This window comes from Plodia interpunctella, chromosome 5, assembly GCF_027563975.2.
Source record: "Plodia interpunctella isolate USDA-ARS_2022_Savannah chromosome 5, ilPloInte3.2, whole genome shotgun sequence".
Classification (NCBI taxonomy): Eukaryota; Metazoa; Arthropoda; class Insecta; order Lepidoptera; family Pyralidae; genus Plodia; species Plodia interpunctella.
In genome coordinates this window covers 2725581-2744840 of record NC_071298.1, presented here as the reverse complement: position 1 = coordinate 2744840, position 19260 = coordinate 2725581, and the positions used below count along the sequence as shown (strand labels likewise).

General features: G+C 33.7%; 2 protein-coding genes across 4 annotated transcripts; both read right to left on the bottom strand.

Annotated features, from left to right (window-relative positions):
• Nucleotides 1–841: 841 nt before the first annotated feature.
• LOC128670245 (uncharacterized) lies at nucleotides 842–9397 on the bottom strand. Its single transcript, XM_053745760.2, has 13 exons — nucleotides 9187–9397; nucleotides 8849–8914; nucleotides 7744–7907; nucleotides 7154–7202; nucleotides 6414–6598; nucleotides 6028–6094; nucleotides 5483–5547; nucleotides 5308–5317; nucleotides 4985–5022; nucleotides 4131–4158; nucleotides 2918–3118; nucleotides 1358–1465; nucleotides 842–967 (listed from the first exon to the last, which is right to left on the bottom strand). The coding sequence occupies exons 1-13, from the start codon at nucleotides 9253–9255 to the stop codon at nucleotides 944–946; spliced, it is 1074 nt and encodes a 357-aa protein (XP_053601735.1). The 5' UTR covers nucleotides 9256–9397; the 3' UTR covers nucleotides 842–943.
• A 2031-nt stretch (nucleotides 9398–11428) lies between these two features.
• On the bottom strand, nucleotides 11429–19048 carry LOC128670180 (uncharacterized). 3 transcript variants are annotated; one of them, XM_053745641.1, is made up of 2 exons: nucleotides 18913–19048; nucleotides 11429–12656 (listed from the first exon to the last, which is right to left on the bottom strand). In XM_053745641.1, the coding sequence occupies exons 1-2, from the start codon at nucleotides 18949–18951 to the stop codon at nucleotides 11592–11594; spliced, it is 1104 nt and encodes a 367-aa protein (XP_053601616.1). In that variant the 5' UTR covers nucleotides 18952–19048; the 3' UTR covers nucleotides 11429–11591. The 3 variants fall into 3 exon arrangements, with proteins under 3 accessions (XP_053601616.1, XP_053601617.1, XP_053601618.1); XM_053745642.1 differs by lacking the exon at nucleotides 18913–19048 and adding an exon at nucleotides 15773–15918; XM_053745643.1 differs by lacking the exon at nucleotides 18913–19048 and adding an exon at nucleotides 14758–14877.
• Between the last annotated feature and the right edge of the window lie 212 nt (nucleotides 19049–19260).

Below are 19260 nucleotides of genomic sequence, written 5' to 3'. Positions count from 1 at the left end.
CACAGAACCGAGAGGTCCCGGGTTCGATCCCCGGTCGGGTCATGATGGAAAATGATCTTTTTCTAATTGGCCCGGGTCTTGGATGTTTATCTATATATGTATTTGTTATAAAATATAGTATCGTTGAGTTAGTATCCCATAACACAAGTCTCGAACTTACTTTGGGGCTAGCTCAATTTGTGTGATTTGTCCTAATATATTTATTTATTTATTTAATATGGAAAATTTAATTAATGCCCTTGTACAATTTTATAAACACATTTTATATATTTCTGTGCGACATGCAGATACTTTTCTTTTTGTTTATCTGTACAGAATTTCTATGTTGTTTTCACTGATATAAGAACATTACATCGAAATAAATTGAAGTGGTTATTTTCTCATTTCTGTGATTTCTCCCAAATGTCAAGCGGTGACCGTGACGATGGTATTTCCGTTCAGACGTTTTTGGACCGTCAAGTTTCATCAAGTTTTATGTGAGAAGTTTTTCTTTGTATTATAATTTTACTAGCTATTGACCACAACTTCGTCCGTGAATGCCTATGATTAATTGAACCCCGGGTCAAAATTGAATCAGCGGTTTGGGCGTGAAAGCGTGACAGACAAAATGGAAAGAGTGTACTTTCGCTGTTAATAATATAAGTACAAATACAAAAGTAGGTATGGAAAGAACTGCACCTGTATAGGGGCTTTTTATGTTCTTATATTAAAAATCTAAATCTTAGGGATCAGAGGCCCTAGTGTGAGTTTTTGTAAGAAAATTAAAATTAGTAGCAGTAAGCGGTTGTTTCGAAACCTATTTTCTTAAACTCTCACTAAGACTTCAGTTTAAAACAAGGCATATGTGAAATAATTTATTTTCAGATATAATTTATAGATTTTCTATCAATTTAAGTTCTTTTTACACATTTCATACAGGTACTAAATTGGTGTTGTTCCAAATTCATCCCAGTGGCTTATAGTCATCCTGAAAAAAAAAAGGGTATTAGACCTATTTTGTTTTGAATAAAATGCGAGGTACTTTTGCATTTTATAGAAACAATAATTTAGTACATTAATTTGCAAAAACAGATATTTTTATGTTTTTTTGTAGACTTTACGACGACAACACGAGATCTCACAGCGAACAGTCCGCTTGGTTGTTAATGTAAATAATGTCTACAGTGGACGTTTTAAAGTTCACTTTTCTTTGGACGTTTTTTGGCGTGTGGCAGCGGTGCGGTAGACGGGTGGGTCGATCCTTTCGAATCTTATCTTTCTAGTTACTAATGCTTACTATTAATCTACTTATGCAGCAAAATCAAATAAATAAACAGGTTTTATTTTATTCCCGGGAAAAAAATTAATCGTACGTTACCTGATTAAAATACCACCACTTTCTACCGAAAAATAGATCGTAGCCCGTTGGTCCAATTGCACCAACTTTTGGCCCATAAGGATCTATGTTCATGTGATCTCCATCCATCTATATATAGTGGAATTAGTATTTAGTGTTGTTAACATAAAATATAATTATCTCATCAATATAAATATAAATAAATAAATAAATATATTAGGACAAATCACACAGATTGAGCTAGCCCCAAAGTAAGTTCTAGACTTGTATTATGGGATACTAACTCAACGATACTATATTTTATAACAAATACTTAGATAGATAAACATCCAAGACCCGGGCCAATCAGAAAAATATCATTTTTCATCATGACCCGACCGGGGATCGAACCCGGGACCTCTCGGTTCAGAGGCAAGCACTTTACCACTGCGCCACCGAGGTCGTCAAATATGGAATTCTAGTAAAAACTTGAACGTTATGTAACAAATCATAATCATCATCATTATCTAGAACCACTCCATATCCTTCCGTGGATGTTGTACGAGACGACTAAGGGACACATAACCTAGTCAGCTGATATGCAACAACAGTATTCCCAGGGAGAGTCGTCTTTAATCACGTCCGAATTTTCAAAATTGTAGAATGTATTCTTTACGTTGATCACAGCCGAATGTAACAGGCAACACATGAGGACAAAATACAAAGTAGAGAATGCAGAAATAAACATAACACGAAAAGACTTGAAAATCCAAAGATTTATGTGTCATCTGGCTCACTCTACTGGTATCTAAACACACATTGCCTTCATATAGAAAACGTCTGTCACATTTTAGAGTTGAATCTTTAACTAACCGTAGAACTCAATGGGATCTTACGTTTGCATGGAAAATGTTTAATAACTCATTAGACTGCCCCAACTCTTAAGTAAATTTAAATTCCGAGTGCCATTTAGATATCCGCGTAAAAGTATCGAACCACTTAGTCCCTGTTTCCGTAGAACTAGATTTGGCCCAAATTCACCTGTGCCAAGACTTAGTAGATTCGTGAATGAATTGCGTAATATAATAGATATTCATGCAGATTCCTTGGGTAAGATACGGAAAGCTGCTTTCCAATATCTAGAACCTAAGCAAATTAGTTAATATTTTTGTATGAACTTCTTCGTTAGCTAAGCTACCCTAACTTGTTAAGATTATTGATGCATGTCGTGTTTACCTATAAGTATTTGTTACATTTAGTAAACTGCTTTGTGTAAAAATCTGAAATTAAGTATACATGTAAACAAATATTGGTAAACCTTAATAAATAAATTTAAAAAAAAATTAAGACTTGTTTATCCCCGTGGCTAATACCAACTAATATAATTATAAAATTTGAAAGTAAGTTTGTTTGTTTGTTACCTCTTCACGCATTGTCCACTAGACCGATTGTTATGAACTTCGGTAGACGTGTAGAAAATAACCTGGAATAACACATAGGTACTTTTTATCCCGATATTCCCAGGGGAGTGAAGCCCCGCAGCGCAGCTAGTTTACCATAAAACCGCAGTCAAAAAAAAGTAGTCATGAAAAAAATACTCACAAAATGATTCCAAATCCAGTTTTGATGGTACCTATTCCTGTGCAACGTGTACGGATTGCCAGCGTTCCTGTCAAACTCGCCCGACTCTGATTTCTCTTCTTCCTTTGAACGCTGCTGGGACCCTGAATACGAGTTATATTTGTCTCCTCTAGCTAATTTCTCGTGATTTTGATATTTTTTGCTTCTCCTCAAGTCCATTACCTAAATATTTGAAACAAATTATACCTATGCTGAATTTTATTCAATTTTTTTACTGGTATAGTGGGCAAACAAGCGTGCTGGGCGCGCGATGGTAAGCAAACACAGCAGCCCATTGATACCGTTGCCGACTTTGTTTCACAGTGTTTTTTTGTTACACAGTGGTCAACATGATGCCAAATTATAAACGTGAAAATAAGCGCCATGCCCCATTAAATTTGCCTCCGCCAGTGTGTGGGCGTCCTTAATAGGTTAGTTGATAATTTTTTGTTTTGGTTTTTATTAGAAACGCCAGTGAAAAAATTGCTGTGATAATGACAATACTTTCAAAGATATGACAAAAATAAAACCACACATTTTTGCATTTTTGGACTCATACTAACGCTCCATACTAAATGACACCAACAAGTGACGTCACAACGTGCTAAAATGTTCACGAAGAAAGATATGTTTGTTCGACAGCTACATTAAATATTACGTTTATGGTGATGAGTAAAAATAAAAGTTGTAACAAATTTTAGTTTTTTGTGATGGCGAAGTTTGTTTTTATATAATTGTATACTGTTTAAAATGGACTTACCAACCAATTTTAAATATTCGTATAATGATCTGCATTCTTACAGTCTAAAATTTATCATAATGATCCTAAATATAACTATTTTACCTAGAATATACATATTCTTTACAATTCCCTAAGATTGTCAACTGTCCTATTATCAAATCATCGGTCGCATATCATCCCTGACGATATCAAGCCAGTATTTCTTGGGTTTGCCTGTTTGCCCTGCTGCCAGGGCCAGGTGGAAGCGGTACATCGAACGCAGTTCGGGCATGCGATACTGCGTTGATCAACTGACGGAGCGCAGCGCGACAGGACAACGGAGCAACAAGGCTTCGCTTTTGTGTGTCAAAAAAATATGTTGTGTTATTTTAATAACATAAAAAATTATTGGCAGAAAATGGATGACGTCAAACTATGATTATTTTTTTCTAAAATAAGAAGGCTATACTGTACCTCGGCTGCTTCGTTTGACCCGTCATCGCTAAGAAATAAATAAAATAAATCTATTGAAAGAAATCTTATTATTTTTATTTGAAGATTTCGCTTGAATAGATTTTTTTTATCATGGAAGTGTATTTCCATACATATTATGTAATATCTATCCTTTTTACACCTTACAATCAAAATAGAAAATGACTGTAAAATGAAGTAGATACTTTTAAACTTTCGCGTTGTATAATTGTATACTAAATAACAGGTATTTATTAAAAGCGCTAGTCGCCCAGAAAACACAAGCAACTTAGGGGGTTCCAATAAAAGGAATCTCCTCGCAATGTGAAGGCATGTCCATCCAAGAGTACCACTTTCTGACTCTTGACCCAACTGCGAGAACTTCTCAAGATGACAACCCTTCGCTACAGTACGCTCATACTTCTTGTTTTCGAGTGTGTTAATCGCTGACACTGGCTGACACTGGCTGGTGTCAGATTTTATTCAAACCACTCAAAGACACGACTTTTACCATCAACTTTCTTACCTACTGCGTTTGTGGCAAGTAAGCACGTAGACACTAGCGAACTTAAGTAGTAGTCAACCAGTGTGCTGGTTCCCTCACGATGTTTTCTTTCCAAAAACAAGTTGTGCTCTATGAAAATTACTATCATGAGTCGGATTGGTGTACAAACTCATGTGGCACGAGTATGATTCGAACCTGGGAACTTTCGATCACAGGCGGCACCTTAACCACTTGACCATCACTCCTTCACCACGCTAATATTAATGTATGTTTACTGTACTATTAAGGAACTATCTACAACGTTTTTTTTTTAAATTCAGTCTATCTTACAATATCAGTTTTGTAAACTTACATATCATTTTTATCCTGGGGCTCAATCCCGATCACAATCTGAAAAAATATTTATATATGACTAGCGGCCCGTCCCTAGTTCGCCCGGGTGTGACTATAATAAATTATACAGCATTACTTAAGTATGTATCCACACTCTCTATTGATGAAAACTGTAAAAAAAAACAGTCTAGTAGTTTTTTGCGTCCGTACAAAGGCGATTTCTTTTTATGAAAAATAAGAATGCTTGTCAGGAATATTCTTGACTTTTAATTTTTAAAAGAGAATTTTAGTAAAATTTACTAAATTCTCACAAAAAATATTTTTATAAAAACATATACAAACCACTCCGTTACTGCAAAAAAAAATGCGACTTGTAAATTACACAAAAAGGTAATGTCGGGATAGAAACTAGTATTTTTGTTCTACTTCAATATCAAATTTCATAAAAATCGGCTGTGAGATTATCATGAAACTAGTTATTATTTAACGTTTAAATATTATACATATTACAACTTACCTACTCCGTCCTGCTCGTTCTTGAAAAGATTTTAATTTCAAAATTGCTTTTAAAACTGTATTTTCCTGGCAAATAAAAAAAAAACAATTAGGTACTGTAGCGATTGGGTTCGCTATTAATTAAAAGATATTATTATCAGATAACATTTAATACTTTTGTTACATATAGGTGATCTTATTCACATCAAATAAAATCTTGTTGGTTTCTGTTCTTCATTCGAAATGCAATAAAGAGGTTTTAAAATGTAATGAAGGAGTATCACTAATATTCTTGTATGACTACAGTCTGTCAACAAAGTGAAGAAAAAATAACCATTCTATTTGGTATCGGAGTTGTAAAAAAATGTGTCTGAGTTTGTGTTTGCGCTTTTTTACCTTTTTTTTCAATCACTTAATAAATTGAAACAATTAATTATATAGGAGTGAATTTTGTGTAAAAAATTTAAAAACAATAAATTGTACCAAAATTTCTTGTACGTAGTGTACATTTTATTGTTGCATTAAAATAATTTATTTCCTTTTTTTATATTACAAAAAATCACTTACCACAACATCGTCATCATTCATTCTTCTAAAATCTGAATATTGTATTCTAGATCGCGTCTTATTATAGCTAAAAGAAAATCAATACAAATTTAGGTTAGTTTTTTATATAATAATTTATAATCACTTTTGTGTCCCCACCGCTGTGGCACGTTGGGAAATATAGGTTTAAACGACTGTTCGATAGAATAAGAATTTGCTTGCGATATTTTTTTGTATTTTGGAAACTCGGTGCTCACAATAGGAAAAATAATAATCAATAGGTACAATTCAATACTGTGATACTGACTTAATGTAATTTACATTAGGTATTTTTTCTGTATGAATAGAAGCTACCTTGGAGTTATTCCATTTTTTTAAAATTAAGATTATTTGTAATGTTAACTTACGTAATACCAAAATGCATAGGGTTTCCGTAGACTAAATGATCAGTATTGTCTTTGGGGAAATTCGCAGCAGACTCCAAGGTTCTTCCCTTGGGCTTCAGAAGGGTGTGACCTGGATGTAACCCGCCCACTCTAGGTATGTGGGCATTTACGTTAGGCCCCGCTGGTCGATGGTATCGTTTCGGCAACTGGAATTAGGGTGAGATTCACCAGTCAACTTTGACGTTAACATTAGCGGGTGCGCCGCTGACGTTTAAACGATGGCGTACATTGCGTTTTACTGTGTTAAAGTTAACGTCAAAGTTGAATAGTGCAACCCACCCGTAGACATAAGCGATGTTAAAGAGAATCTTGGAATACAGTTTCTAGAATTTTCTATTCTTTCCTATCAATCGCACGGGTATCCAGGTCTCTTTGTGGTTGATCACTTCAGTACCTTACACGACCGACAGGTCATTTCCCTCTTTGAAGTCATCAAGAATCATGTACGCTCGTGGCAAAGACAATGCAACCGAATTATACATAGATAAATTAATTTGGGTGAGAACAAATCTTGACAAAATAATAATCTTAACAAAATGCCGCACAATTTATGCAAGTTACCAATAATGGATTAAACAATTAATTGTATAGTGTGAATAAATATGGAAGATCATACAACACGTTCCATACATTTTGTCAGGAGTGCGTCCATCTTGTATGTGTTCCATTTTTAGGCAAGGAAAAACTTATGTTATGCTCACCGTGCTCGTTCTTTTGAGTTTTTTCGCAGGCGCTATATACGTTTTCATCCTGAAACCAACATTTAAAGCTGTAAAGTTTCGCTCCGTGTACCAAATTTCATAACAATCGGTCCAGTAGATTTTGCGTGAAAGAGTAACAAACATCATATACACACATACATACTCACAAACTTTCGCATTAATAATGTTAGTAGAATTTGCCAATTTCTTTCTTACTCTCTCTCTCTCTCTCATCCTAGCGTTTGTATTCTTGTTGTGTGTATTCTTATTCTTATTCTTTGGTTACATCAGTCGATTTTGTAGCACGAGTCGTAGATTTTTGACTGATCAATAATGTCCCAACGGTCTAATAGCATTTAGTACGTGGTTCTACCTTCAATTAAATAATAAAAATAGCAAGACCCACTGATATACATAATTAGGTTTATTGGTTCGCGGTTCCTCTGTCTCTAACTAACTACTATCGCCCCTCGTCCACTTTAATATAATTTGAAGCAATCTAGTTGGGGCCATCAAGTGTCCAGAGAACTCACTTTTTCTCCAAGGTTTACTTGCAAATTGTGTCTTTAGTTAGAAACTTTAATAATTACCTAATCCCAACATTGTTTTTGGTCCGATAAGCCGGGTGTCTATAAAGTTTTTTTGACCTCAGTAGAGGTGACATCACCTTATGACCAGAGTTTATGCTTAGGTCATATCCATTTTGATAGATTGGCCATATTACTTGATCTTCTAGAGGATTCGTGTATCTTCTCTGAAATCACATTCAAAATCTGATTAAAAAATATGCTGAAAAAGGTTAAGTCGATTTTACCTAAAGTTTTATAAAATAAATGGGTGGTTTATCAGTTTCTAGGCAGCTTATAGACAACAATCGTATTCCCAAGGAGGGTTGACGTGAAGCGGGCGGCCGGTTGTAAAATCACAGCCTAACCTTCAAAATTGTAAGGTTTTTTTACGCTAACCCCGGACTTCGCGGCTTCACAACCCCGAATGCAACTGAGGACATGTAGACAGAGAACATGGATTTTTATAACCTACGCAGCAGGAAAATCAACTGACACATCATATAATATTTTTTTCCTCAAAACCAAAATTCGTAAATTTTCGTAAAGTTCTGAATTATGACCGTAAATTAGCTTGCAGTGATGCACTCTGACCCTATCATGATTCAGGTCAGCGCGTGGTTTGAACCAGTATAGTATGTGGGGTCGAATCTTGTACATAATTCTATTAGGTGTCGATGTGGACCTACGGTGAAATTACAATGAGGTTACGCGAGGAGCAATTCATGCGCAAGATGACGTTGATATTAAATTTTACACGACGTTAGGTGCAAGTTTATGTTGAGATGAAACAATTTAGGTTATATAATCTTTAAGATAAATTTTTTTATTTATTTTTATTTGCTAGCGAAATATCTATCCACTGAAGAAATGTAATTTAGAGCGAGTTGCATCGTCAACTTTGATGTTAACTTTAACTTTTGCTTTTCTTTAATCGTCAGCGGTCAAAGTCAATGTCAAATTTGAGTCTGCAACTCAACCTTAGAATGGGTTGCACCAATCAGCTTTAACGTTAAAATAAAATAGTAGATCTGGAGTGCAGTGAGAATCTACGGAAAATATCTAGGCATATACAACAAACAATACTTGTCTTTGCTTCAGTGGTTCCAAATATGATGTAAATACTCACAACATTTTGAGATTTAACGTGAACGGCTTTTTTTCCCTTCGGTCTTTTTCGAAGTTTAGTCAAATACTGAAAAATAATGGTATTTTAGTATTAAGGAAATTGGCTTCTGTTTTCGAATATAATTTTATTATTTTTTAATTATAATCTCACAATGTCAGGGGCGGTGTTCAAATTTTTTGAATGTTTGAAGTGTCTATTGCGAAAAAGACGTACAAAAATTATAGAAATAAAAAATGTGTGAACAATTCGTACGTACAAGTCTGTGATTTTTTTTTAAATTTCCTAATCTAACTTATGTATTTATTTTGAAGAAAAATAAGTAAAGAAATGATACTTACCTCATCTAACCACGTCGATCTAACCACGGCTATACAAAAATAAAATAAAATTACATTTATTAAATTCATTTTATATTGAATAATATAAATTCCGACCAAACGGAATTGAAAAAATCAAATATATTCAGGCGACATTGCTAATGGAAATTTTAATTGAAACATCATAAAATACAAAATTTAATGTAACATCAAATTGTTATAAAGTTGTATTAAAGTCAAACCGTGTAATGTGTTTTCTTACGCATACATATTTAATACTCATAAATTTGTTACAAATAAGAGCCAATATTATTTAGAAAAAATTTTAATAGCCTATTTGTCTATTTCAATCTATCTATTTATGAAAAAAAAAATTATGTCATTCATTTTAAGCAATAAGTTTGAATTGCACAGTCTACTTTGACGTGTTAACTTTTACGTGCGCAGAAAAACGCAATGTACCTACATCATTTTGTCTAAACGACATCGTCGCACCGGTTAAACACCTCCGTGGCGTAGTGGTCACCGCGCCCGTCCGTAATCTGGTGGTCCTGGGTTCGACTCCTAGCATTGGCAAAAGTTTATAAATGTGATCACAAATATTTTGTCTGCGGTTCATGGTGTGCTGTCTGAGTCTGTGTTTATATCCATCGGACCCGAATTACTAGTTTAGTAATTAGTGTGGGCCGTTGAGTGTTGTTCGTTTATATAATTAATAGGAAAATAAAAAATACTTTGACGGATGATCAATCTCGTCACACCTAATCCTTCAAAATATTTTTTATCGTTGCTATTAATTGTATTTTTAATTAAAAATTAATCCTAAAGTTAAAAAAACTTAACAATAAAATGTTGTGATCCGTTAAAGTTTTCAATTTGTGCCCGAAAGTTAACGAAATGGACCTGAGTGTTTTAGTCAATTTAACTTTGGGGTTAAATAATTGTAACTTGGTAGTCTTCTCGTAAATTGCTTTTAGAACTAATGATACTTACTATGTAATACAATAGAAATACATTTTGATCTGAAAAGTCTTGAATTTTGATGCTTGATAAAAAAAACTTCGTTTGTTTCGTATAATACTTAGTTATTATATCACTAATACTAATACGCATAATTTTTTTTTAAACTTTCGCCAGTAACAGTAGCGCCATCTACTTTATAAAGAGCCATAGATATCATACTTTTGACTACTGCGGTAATCGCGTACTTTAACGATAAAAATATCTATGTGTATTAACATATAGATATTTTTATCGTATCATTATTATAGTATTATTATTATTATTATAGGTGGTATTAGCCACCTGAATACCAAATTTTATAAAATTTGGCCCAGCCGTTTGAGTGCACTATTATATTTTACTAGCTTTAGCCCGCGATTTCGCTCGCGTGATTTCCCAAGGGGGCAGTTATTTTTCCGTGACGAAAGGTACCCTATATCCTTCTCCGTACTTCAAACTATGTGTATGCCAACATTTCAAGAAGATTGGTTGAGTAGATAGAGCGTGAAGAGGTCCATCCCGGAAAAATAACTGCTCCCGTAGGATGTCACGCGAGCGAAGCCGCGTGTATTAGCTAGTTTGAAAATATTTTGGTAACTGTGATCTTAATAGCATTCATTAATTTTAATATAATCTTTGATCTGCCTCCTCAAATAGATTTACATTACAATTTGCAAAATCCCAAGTAACACAATATAATTTTGACTTTCGTCATCTGTTGTATTTCTCAGAAGTTTCGATGAGTTTTCCAACTTCAGTTAATTTCGCTTCGTTGTACTTCGAGATATTATTGTTTTCTTGGATGAGACTTTCTAATGAGCCCAATAATAAAATTACGTAAACGGTTTTAATTAGTACAAAAGTGAGGGAGATGTAGGCTAAAATGATTATACATAGTTTGAACATAATATTCGATGAAGCTTTGACTACGTTCAATGCGATTGATTGCGCTGACCTACTCTGAATTTGAATTGCAATTTTCAAACCCGCTTACAGACATAACGCTGAGTGCACAATCCCAATCAAAACTAGCTATCGATAAAAATCATCAGTGAGCGAGACGTGTTTCCGCCTATAATATGTTCCACTGTACGTCGTCCCGTGGATGTCACATACATTTCCAATATATGTCAGGCAAGCGGTCAAACCAAAGATAAATCTTCAAAATGTCAACGTTTTATTTGAGAATTACATGCCATGCATATGTAAACACTATACGTATATCTTAGTACATCGGGGGTTACAAAATCAAACTAAAATATTTACAAATATAACAATTTTGGTCAATTTATTTGTTTGTTAGTATCATTACATGTAATTTAATAAATATAATAAATAAGTTAGCAGTATTGTAAAAATAAAAACATAACATCTAAAGTAAAATTATTTGGAATATCTTTGGTAGAAAAAGGAATGTATTGTTTTCAATATACAGGAGGATGTACCTTTTTAGAGAAACTCCCAACCATGTTGCCAGGAGGAAAGTAATTTGCTACAACATACACTTGTCCTTCTTTAGATCTAGCTATACCTACACCTACTTCTTGGGTATCTTCCCAAACAACTTGGGTAAAATGTCCTGTACCCAAATTAGTAGGCTCCTTACCAAATTTGTGATCTTTTATTTCGCTGTACCATTTATCGACAGGGTCTTTACCAGAAACTACAAAGTTAGGATCAGAAGACCAGGCATAGAATATATTCTCTCCATATTCATCTTGGTCCCTATGTTGCATTTTGCCACTTTTTGTAAGAGTTTTTGCCCACTCTTCGGCATATTTGCACAGCTTTTTGTTCAGTTTTAGAGGAGGAACACCGTGCTTCCTTCTGTAATCATTGTGAGCTGTCAGACATTCTTCTTCAAATTGATCTCCAGATATAGACGCAGATTTGAATTTATTTACCAAATCGGTTGCTCGTTCTGTGAAATTCTTACTGTTTCTTTGATTAGGTGACGCAGGTGCTATGTTACTGTTAGATCTCTTCAGAGATTCCGAGTGAGGTGTTTTTCTGAACTGCATAGCTCCAGGTGGTGGCACATTTTTTGTGAATTGATTGTTATAATTACCAGGAGGACTATAATTTGCGACTACGTAAAGTTTTCCTGATTTGCTTTTAGCGCATCCTATACCCAACTCTTTAGACCCTCTCCAAACGATTTGTGTGAAATGTCCAGATTTGAGCTCGTCAGGTTCTCTGCCAAATGAGAATTGGTTGATTTCACTGTACCATTTGTCGACACAATCTCTAGCTCGTATTTTCGTGTTCGGATCTGATGACCAGCCACAGTAAACGCTCTCTCCATAATGTTTGTTAAGGCTGTAAGCCATTTCGTCTCGTTTCGCTAGTTCGTCAGCCCATTTCTGGCTGACTTTGCAGATTTCCTTATTGAGGACGAGAGGTTCGACGCCATGCTCTCTTCTGTATTCGTTGTGGACCTCAAGGGCTTCATTTTCGAACTCATTTGATTTGAAGCTGAATAATTTACTCTGAAATTTAAAAAAATCTAATTGAAACCTAAATATTTGTTACAAATATTTGTTGCCTACAGGTTAATAAAAATAAACAAACATATAAAACGTAATAATAAAATGAATTGTCTTTCAAATGCGGTGGTGGTGTAATGGTTAAGACGCCCGGCTGTGGATCAAATGGTCCCATTTTCCAATCCTACTCGTCCCACATGAGATCGACCACCATTTGCTTCCGGTGAAGGTGAACATTGTGAGGAAACCTGCACACTGGTTGATTATTATTAACTTGTGTGTGAAATGGAGAAGGCATTGGCAAACCACTCCATTAATATAATGCCAAAAAAGTTGTTGTGTGTGTTTCACTCCACGTAATAACCACGACCCTCAGCCATGACGAATCGACTATGAAGAAGATCTTTAAAATAGAGGAGGTGGCTTTAGTCTGATAAAATAAAAAATAACTTAATAATGTAATTCTGGAATCTGAAACTCTAGTAAATATTCAACTTCTACGAAAGAAACCTATGAAATAGAATAATCCCGTACCCAAATTTGTTTGTAATGAAATATATATATGGACTATCCTTAATTACCTCGGTATACTAATGAAATAAATACCAGAGTACGCATTTAATATATTGGATAAAAAATGTTATCGGTACAATTGATAAACCATGTTATTTTGTATATTATTTTCTACGTAAAAACCCTGAACTGACTCCCATTAATCCAGTGAGGGACGATGAAAATTCTTAATTATTTATAAATGGGAAAACTTGTTTGTTTGCTCGTCTTTTATATCAAAACGCAAATCTGCGTTTTGATATAAAAGACTTTTAGGATTGGAGTAATTTTTGGTGTAGATATAGATGGTTGGTATGGTGAGTGACGTCGAGTATATTGCATATTTTTTGCCACAGGCAGAGCCGCGGACATCACCTAGTTATTAACAGCTATCTCAGTTTACAACTCATCGTTATAACAAATATTAGTCTATTCACCACACCTATGATGATTTTACTAGATAGAAGCGATTACTATAATGAATTTATATCTTCATACCGTCGTAAATTCTTAACGTAGTGTAAGGCCACATTAGCCCACTGTTGGTCCTTTAGCGTCATTATCTTCAATGAAGTGTTAAGCATTCTATAATATTATTTTCTATAAACCAGTCTTATTAATATTATTCTCTCATATTTGCAGTTACATTCTAAGCTAATATGCCGCGAAACTTGAAATAAGCGTAAAAAATAATTGTAAAATTTTGAAGAATCCGCTGGCATTGTACAACGCGCTGCCTGCTTGACGTCTCCATGGGAATATTCATATTAAGAAACGTGTTAGAACTTTATTAGTAACGACTTATTATGAACAGAAGTCAGGTTAATTAAACGAAGGTTGTTTAACGTCGTAATTCCAATGAACATCGAATAATAATGAAGTAATAAATTTTATTTTGCGACGTCCTGATAAAATATCTCTATAATAACTATAATGATTAAGATTAGCTCGAAATAACAAATATCTGGTAACTATATTATCTTCTAGATATCGAATACCAAATACCAGGGACTTCCTTTTAAAATATTTACAGGTCATAAGACAATGATGTCTGGATTATGTTTACGAATATATTTGAAAATCAAAATACAGTAATCCCTAGTGTATAATATTCTATCCCCATGAGAAACAGGCGTGTTAATAATAATATTTGCTAGCTTTTCCCCGTGGCTTTTCCCGCGTGAATTTTTAGGGGAACAGGTATTTTTCCGGGGTGAAAGGTATCCTTTTCCGTACTTAAGATTTTTCGAGAAAAGGATATTGTTATTATGTACCTTAATAACAGTATCACGTCTTTACCTCTTGCGTTAGACAGGGGTAAACTCGAGAGCCACATTTAGCTATAATATATTTAGATCAAATTAGTGATAGGTTGATAGTCTACTTATTACAATAGTCTCTAATTGTGAGCCCTTTTCCCTTGATTGACTTTACAATTAACACTAAAATTAATACAAAAATATACATGCATTACCGACGTATACGTACGTCATCGATAGTTCGCGGAAGTGCAAATATTTTTTTTTTACATATAAAACAAAAATGTTTTTACCATTATTTCCCACGCTAAATCCTGTCCAATGAAACTTTATACACGACCACTGTCTCACAACTCGTCCTGATGAAATTCATTCAGTGTCCTACTTGTTATCCGTTTATACGATTGTACTATATACCATTTGTTATCGTGATAACACGGTCTCTTTCTGAATACGAGTGAGAAAACGAGAGAGCAGGCTATTAAAAACGGTTTGATATCGCGCGCGGATTAGTGATAAAGTGTAAAGGAAATGATATGTGTTATGTTTCACTTTGACGTGTGTTAGTCATCAGATTTTTTTTTAAATACTAATATTGTAAATGCGAAAGGAAATTTGTTACCTCTTCACGCTCTATCTACTTAACAAATCTAAGAAGATTTGTTAAAAATTTCAAGATAAATTTTTCATACCTACATATAGTTCGAAGTATAGAAGAGGATTCATCCCGGAAAAAACACTATTCCCTTGAGAATATCACGCGGCCGAAGCCGAGGGCAAAAGCTAGTCTCAAATAATAAGGTCGTTCGTAAGTTCACCTATCATTACCACATTTATGAAATTACATAAAGATAGACACTCTCTAAGCACGCGAACACCCTGTGATTAATATGCCTGTGACAGTTTACGTCTGTCAGAATTAGGTAGCTAAGGGTGAGTCGCACCAGTAAATTTTGACGTAAACTTTAACCTGCGCGGCATATTTATTTGTTTATTTGAAATAACTTTATTGTATAAGGAAACGCAGATTACACATGAAATGAAAAGGAAAAAAATACCAGCAAAGGCGAACTTATCCAAAGGAGGAATCTCGTTCAGTCAAACAGTTACAAACGCGGAAAGCAAAATAAGCATATTTTGCGTTGTTGTTCGGGGGTTAAAATTAAGGTCAAAGTTGACTGGTGAAAACCATACAAAAATCCGTCTGGTACTTTTTGAATTTATAGCTTTCATACAGACAGACATGTCTCGATTGTTTGCGATTTACGTGTAATAGGTATATTTAACAAAATTTTATTGATATTTTACCTTCATTTTACAACACATTTAAAATTTTATTTTACTTTCCACTATTTTACACTATTGTTCACAATCCAACGATACACTGTACTCTCGTGATGCAAACAAAAGAATGACCAATGACTAAGTTTTGACGGAAAGTGTACCGTTACTAATTGCATGCGAAATCGCGGTAACAATTGGAAAAAAAATACAAAAGTCACGGATTTTGATAGAGCGCGCACAGTAAACAGGATTGGTAATGTCTTGAAAAACTTTATTTTCTTTGAGTGTTTTGAAAGAAAGAAAACATTTATTTGCCAAAAATATAAGTACAAATACACAAATTGATGTTAAAATTAATTATACTTACAAGTTTACCGAATATAAGTATGCAAATATAAATAAATAAAGAGGAGCATGCTATCCACTACAAATAACAAAAACAAAATTATATTAGCTCTAAATTATATCTGAGTCTATCATTAAAGAAATCATTTAAAGTATAATAACATTTATCAATAAATAAAAAAAAGTTTTTTTAAACTTTCGACCTTTGAACACTAACTACACATATTATATTAACGTGCCTTAGCACGAACCTTTTCACATGACAGTAACGTTAAATAAAAAAATTAAATATTATATATATAAATATATATAAAAAAGGTAAATAAGGTAGATAATAAATAACAGTTGTTGTAAATTACTAAATGTAGGTAGGTATCTAAGTGTAACTCAATGAATCGAATTATATTAGTGTGAATTTGTAAACAACATATCAACTTTTCAACAATAACACTACACCAAGTAAGAAAACGGATTCTGAGCTCCGACCGCTTGCAGAGGAGGAAACAACTAGGAATGCGATTAGATGAGAGCATGTCAAGTTCTTAAATATCGTCTTTCGTTTTATTTAATAAAATTTATTACTAACATATTTAAGAAGAATGTATCCATTTCGGTCGTAGAGTGGGGCAAATAAAATAGTAAACTTGGCCAATCATTTAGGGCTAACTAAATTAACATGATAAGATTTACTATACCTACCACATTATTAATAACTTAACCAAAGGAAACAATACTAAGAATCATCTAATACATTTAAATCCTATCAACTAACTTTTTTCCCAAATAAGTCTACAAAAAATCTATATCTACAAGAAATCAGCCTGTGAATATCCATGAAAAAATTAAAGAGCATTTTTTTATATCAATATAGGTAACATTCACGACTATTTTACGCAGACAACATTTTCAATAAATTGACTAATTAATGACAAGTAACGTGCCCAAGGTGACTAAACATACATGTGACAAAAATGTACTTAATTTAAAATACAACAAATATACAAAACATTCATTTTTTCAAAAAATAATATTATGCCGTGTGTGACAACCCTATCGTAATTGCTATAATAGCTTCACTCATTGACATCTTTGTGCCCCAGATGTCATGTTACATCCACAATTACTCTCGCAATTTAGAAATCTCTTTTAAGCAGTTCTTTGTGCCATTATGAACTCGGTAGCTATTAGATTTTATTTTATTATCGAATTAATGTATTATAATCGATTTGGATCACAATACTAAATTATCATTGTCTATTATACCTATATAACCGGACATAATATATATCCTAATTCAAACAAAAGCATAAAAAATATATTGTTTTATCCATACTTAATATTATAAATGCGAAAGTTTCTCTGTCACGCTTTCACGTGAAACCGCTCGGCCGATTATGAATAAAATTGTATAGTATAGTTTAGGATCCGGACTCCGGGTTTCGGGCACCGCAGCAGCGAATGAAACCTAGAACACGCGACCATGAGAGAGAGAGAGGGTCTTAACATACATTCTCATTTATAACCTTATCGTTCCGATAACGGATTTAGATACGGCACGATTACGGCAACTCGGTGAGTAACTTGAAGGGTTATTCCTATGAAACCACACACTGATCATTCGTGTGGTCAATTGGTTACAGTATATTTTCTTTCCTTCACCATTTGACCACATAATTTTTAATAATTACAGTGGCCAAGAGATATGAAATGAAAGTTTCATGAAATATTATTAATTGAAATGCGTCAAGATTTAGCCAGCTGTCTCTCTCTTATCTTCGCGTATTCTTGGTTATATAATGAAGCCGTGATGTTATGATAGTAAGATATGGTTTGATTGCAAAAAAAATATTATTATTTTTGCAAAGAAAGTAAATGTGACGCCATTTTTTGCAAGTGGTATTGCGTTTACTCCCCTGTAGGTGAATGCCAAAAAAAAATTATTTATTTTCATGAATTGACCATACAGCTCGAGTAGTCTCATATAGAATAACCCAACTATAGGTAATTGCTATAAGAAGGTCATTTAGGTACAATTCAATAGATTAGGTACCTTTTTGTCACGTACATTTCAGTGAGTCCACAATGCACTTACATCGTTCAACAGCTGATTTTGTAATAGGATACGATTTGAGGGCTTTCTGGACGATGGCAAATTGGATTCAGTTCTTAATGGCCGGACCTCACCATTCAAACCGGAACACAACCATGCAAGCACTATTTGGCGGCAGAAATAGGTAAGAGTGATGTACCCATGCAGACGACTTTGGCACCAAGATTTACTTCTGGTAAATATTATCTATAATAATAAATTTTAATCTTTATCTGTCTATTTAGGTTCCGTGCCTTGTATCAACATTCATCTGAAAAATGTATTTGTTGAAAGATTTACGAGAATTATTTAACTTTTATTATTTTACCAATCTTATCTACATAAACTAATACATAAAATATTTATAAACTTTCGAAACCATAACTATTAAGCGTAAAATTTCGAATAACTATTTCAACGGTTGGAAATTCAGAACTGACAAAGGCTTAAGAATAGTGCCTTCTATTGCGAAAAGGCTATTAAAGTCCCTGGCTAACGCCCTGTAGTCGATAAAATCAATGAAACAGCTAATATGATGGTGAACACAATACGATTACTCTTCTTTTTTAACAAAAATCTAATATCAGTATTTTATGTCTAAAAAATAAATGTTAGATAACCGAGAGCATGTCATGTTCCGGTACAAAAATCAACACAATTTATACTATTTATTAAAAGTACTGAGTACATTGCTCTCAATTAATATACTAAAAATAGACACACTACTTACAAGACGCGAGCAACCCGGCAAAACGCATGGGAACTTCATCTTGTAACCTTTGCACCAAAACAATATGATTTTATTATTATTTTTATCATATAATTACAAGAAACATGGCCACTTGGTGAAAATTACTCGGTGTGTCCAAAGGACGGAGATAATGTGTGTAATATTAATATGCAAGATAAGAAACAGTTGGTAGTCGGGGCGAGTCATAAGCAGGTGGCGATAAGAAATTTTTATGGAAGTTAAATTATTTTGAGTTTGTCACGTAAGCGGCAGCTGGACCTAAAACTAATAGTAACGAAGTATAAAATATGGTTTCTAAATGTTTCTAATCTTGTACATTTTAAATGT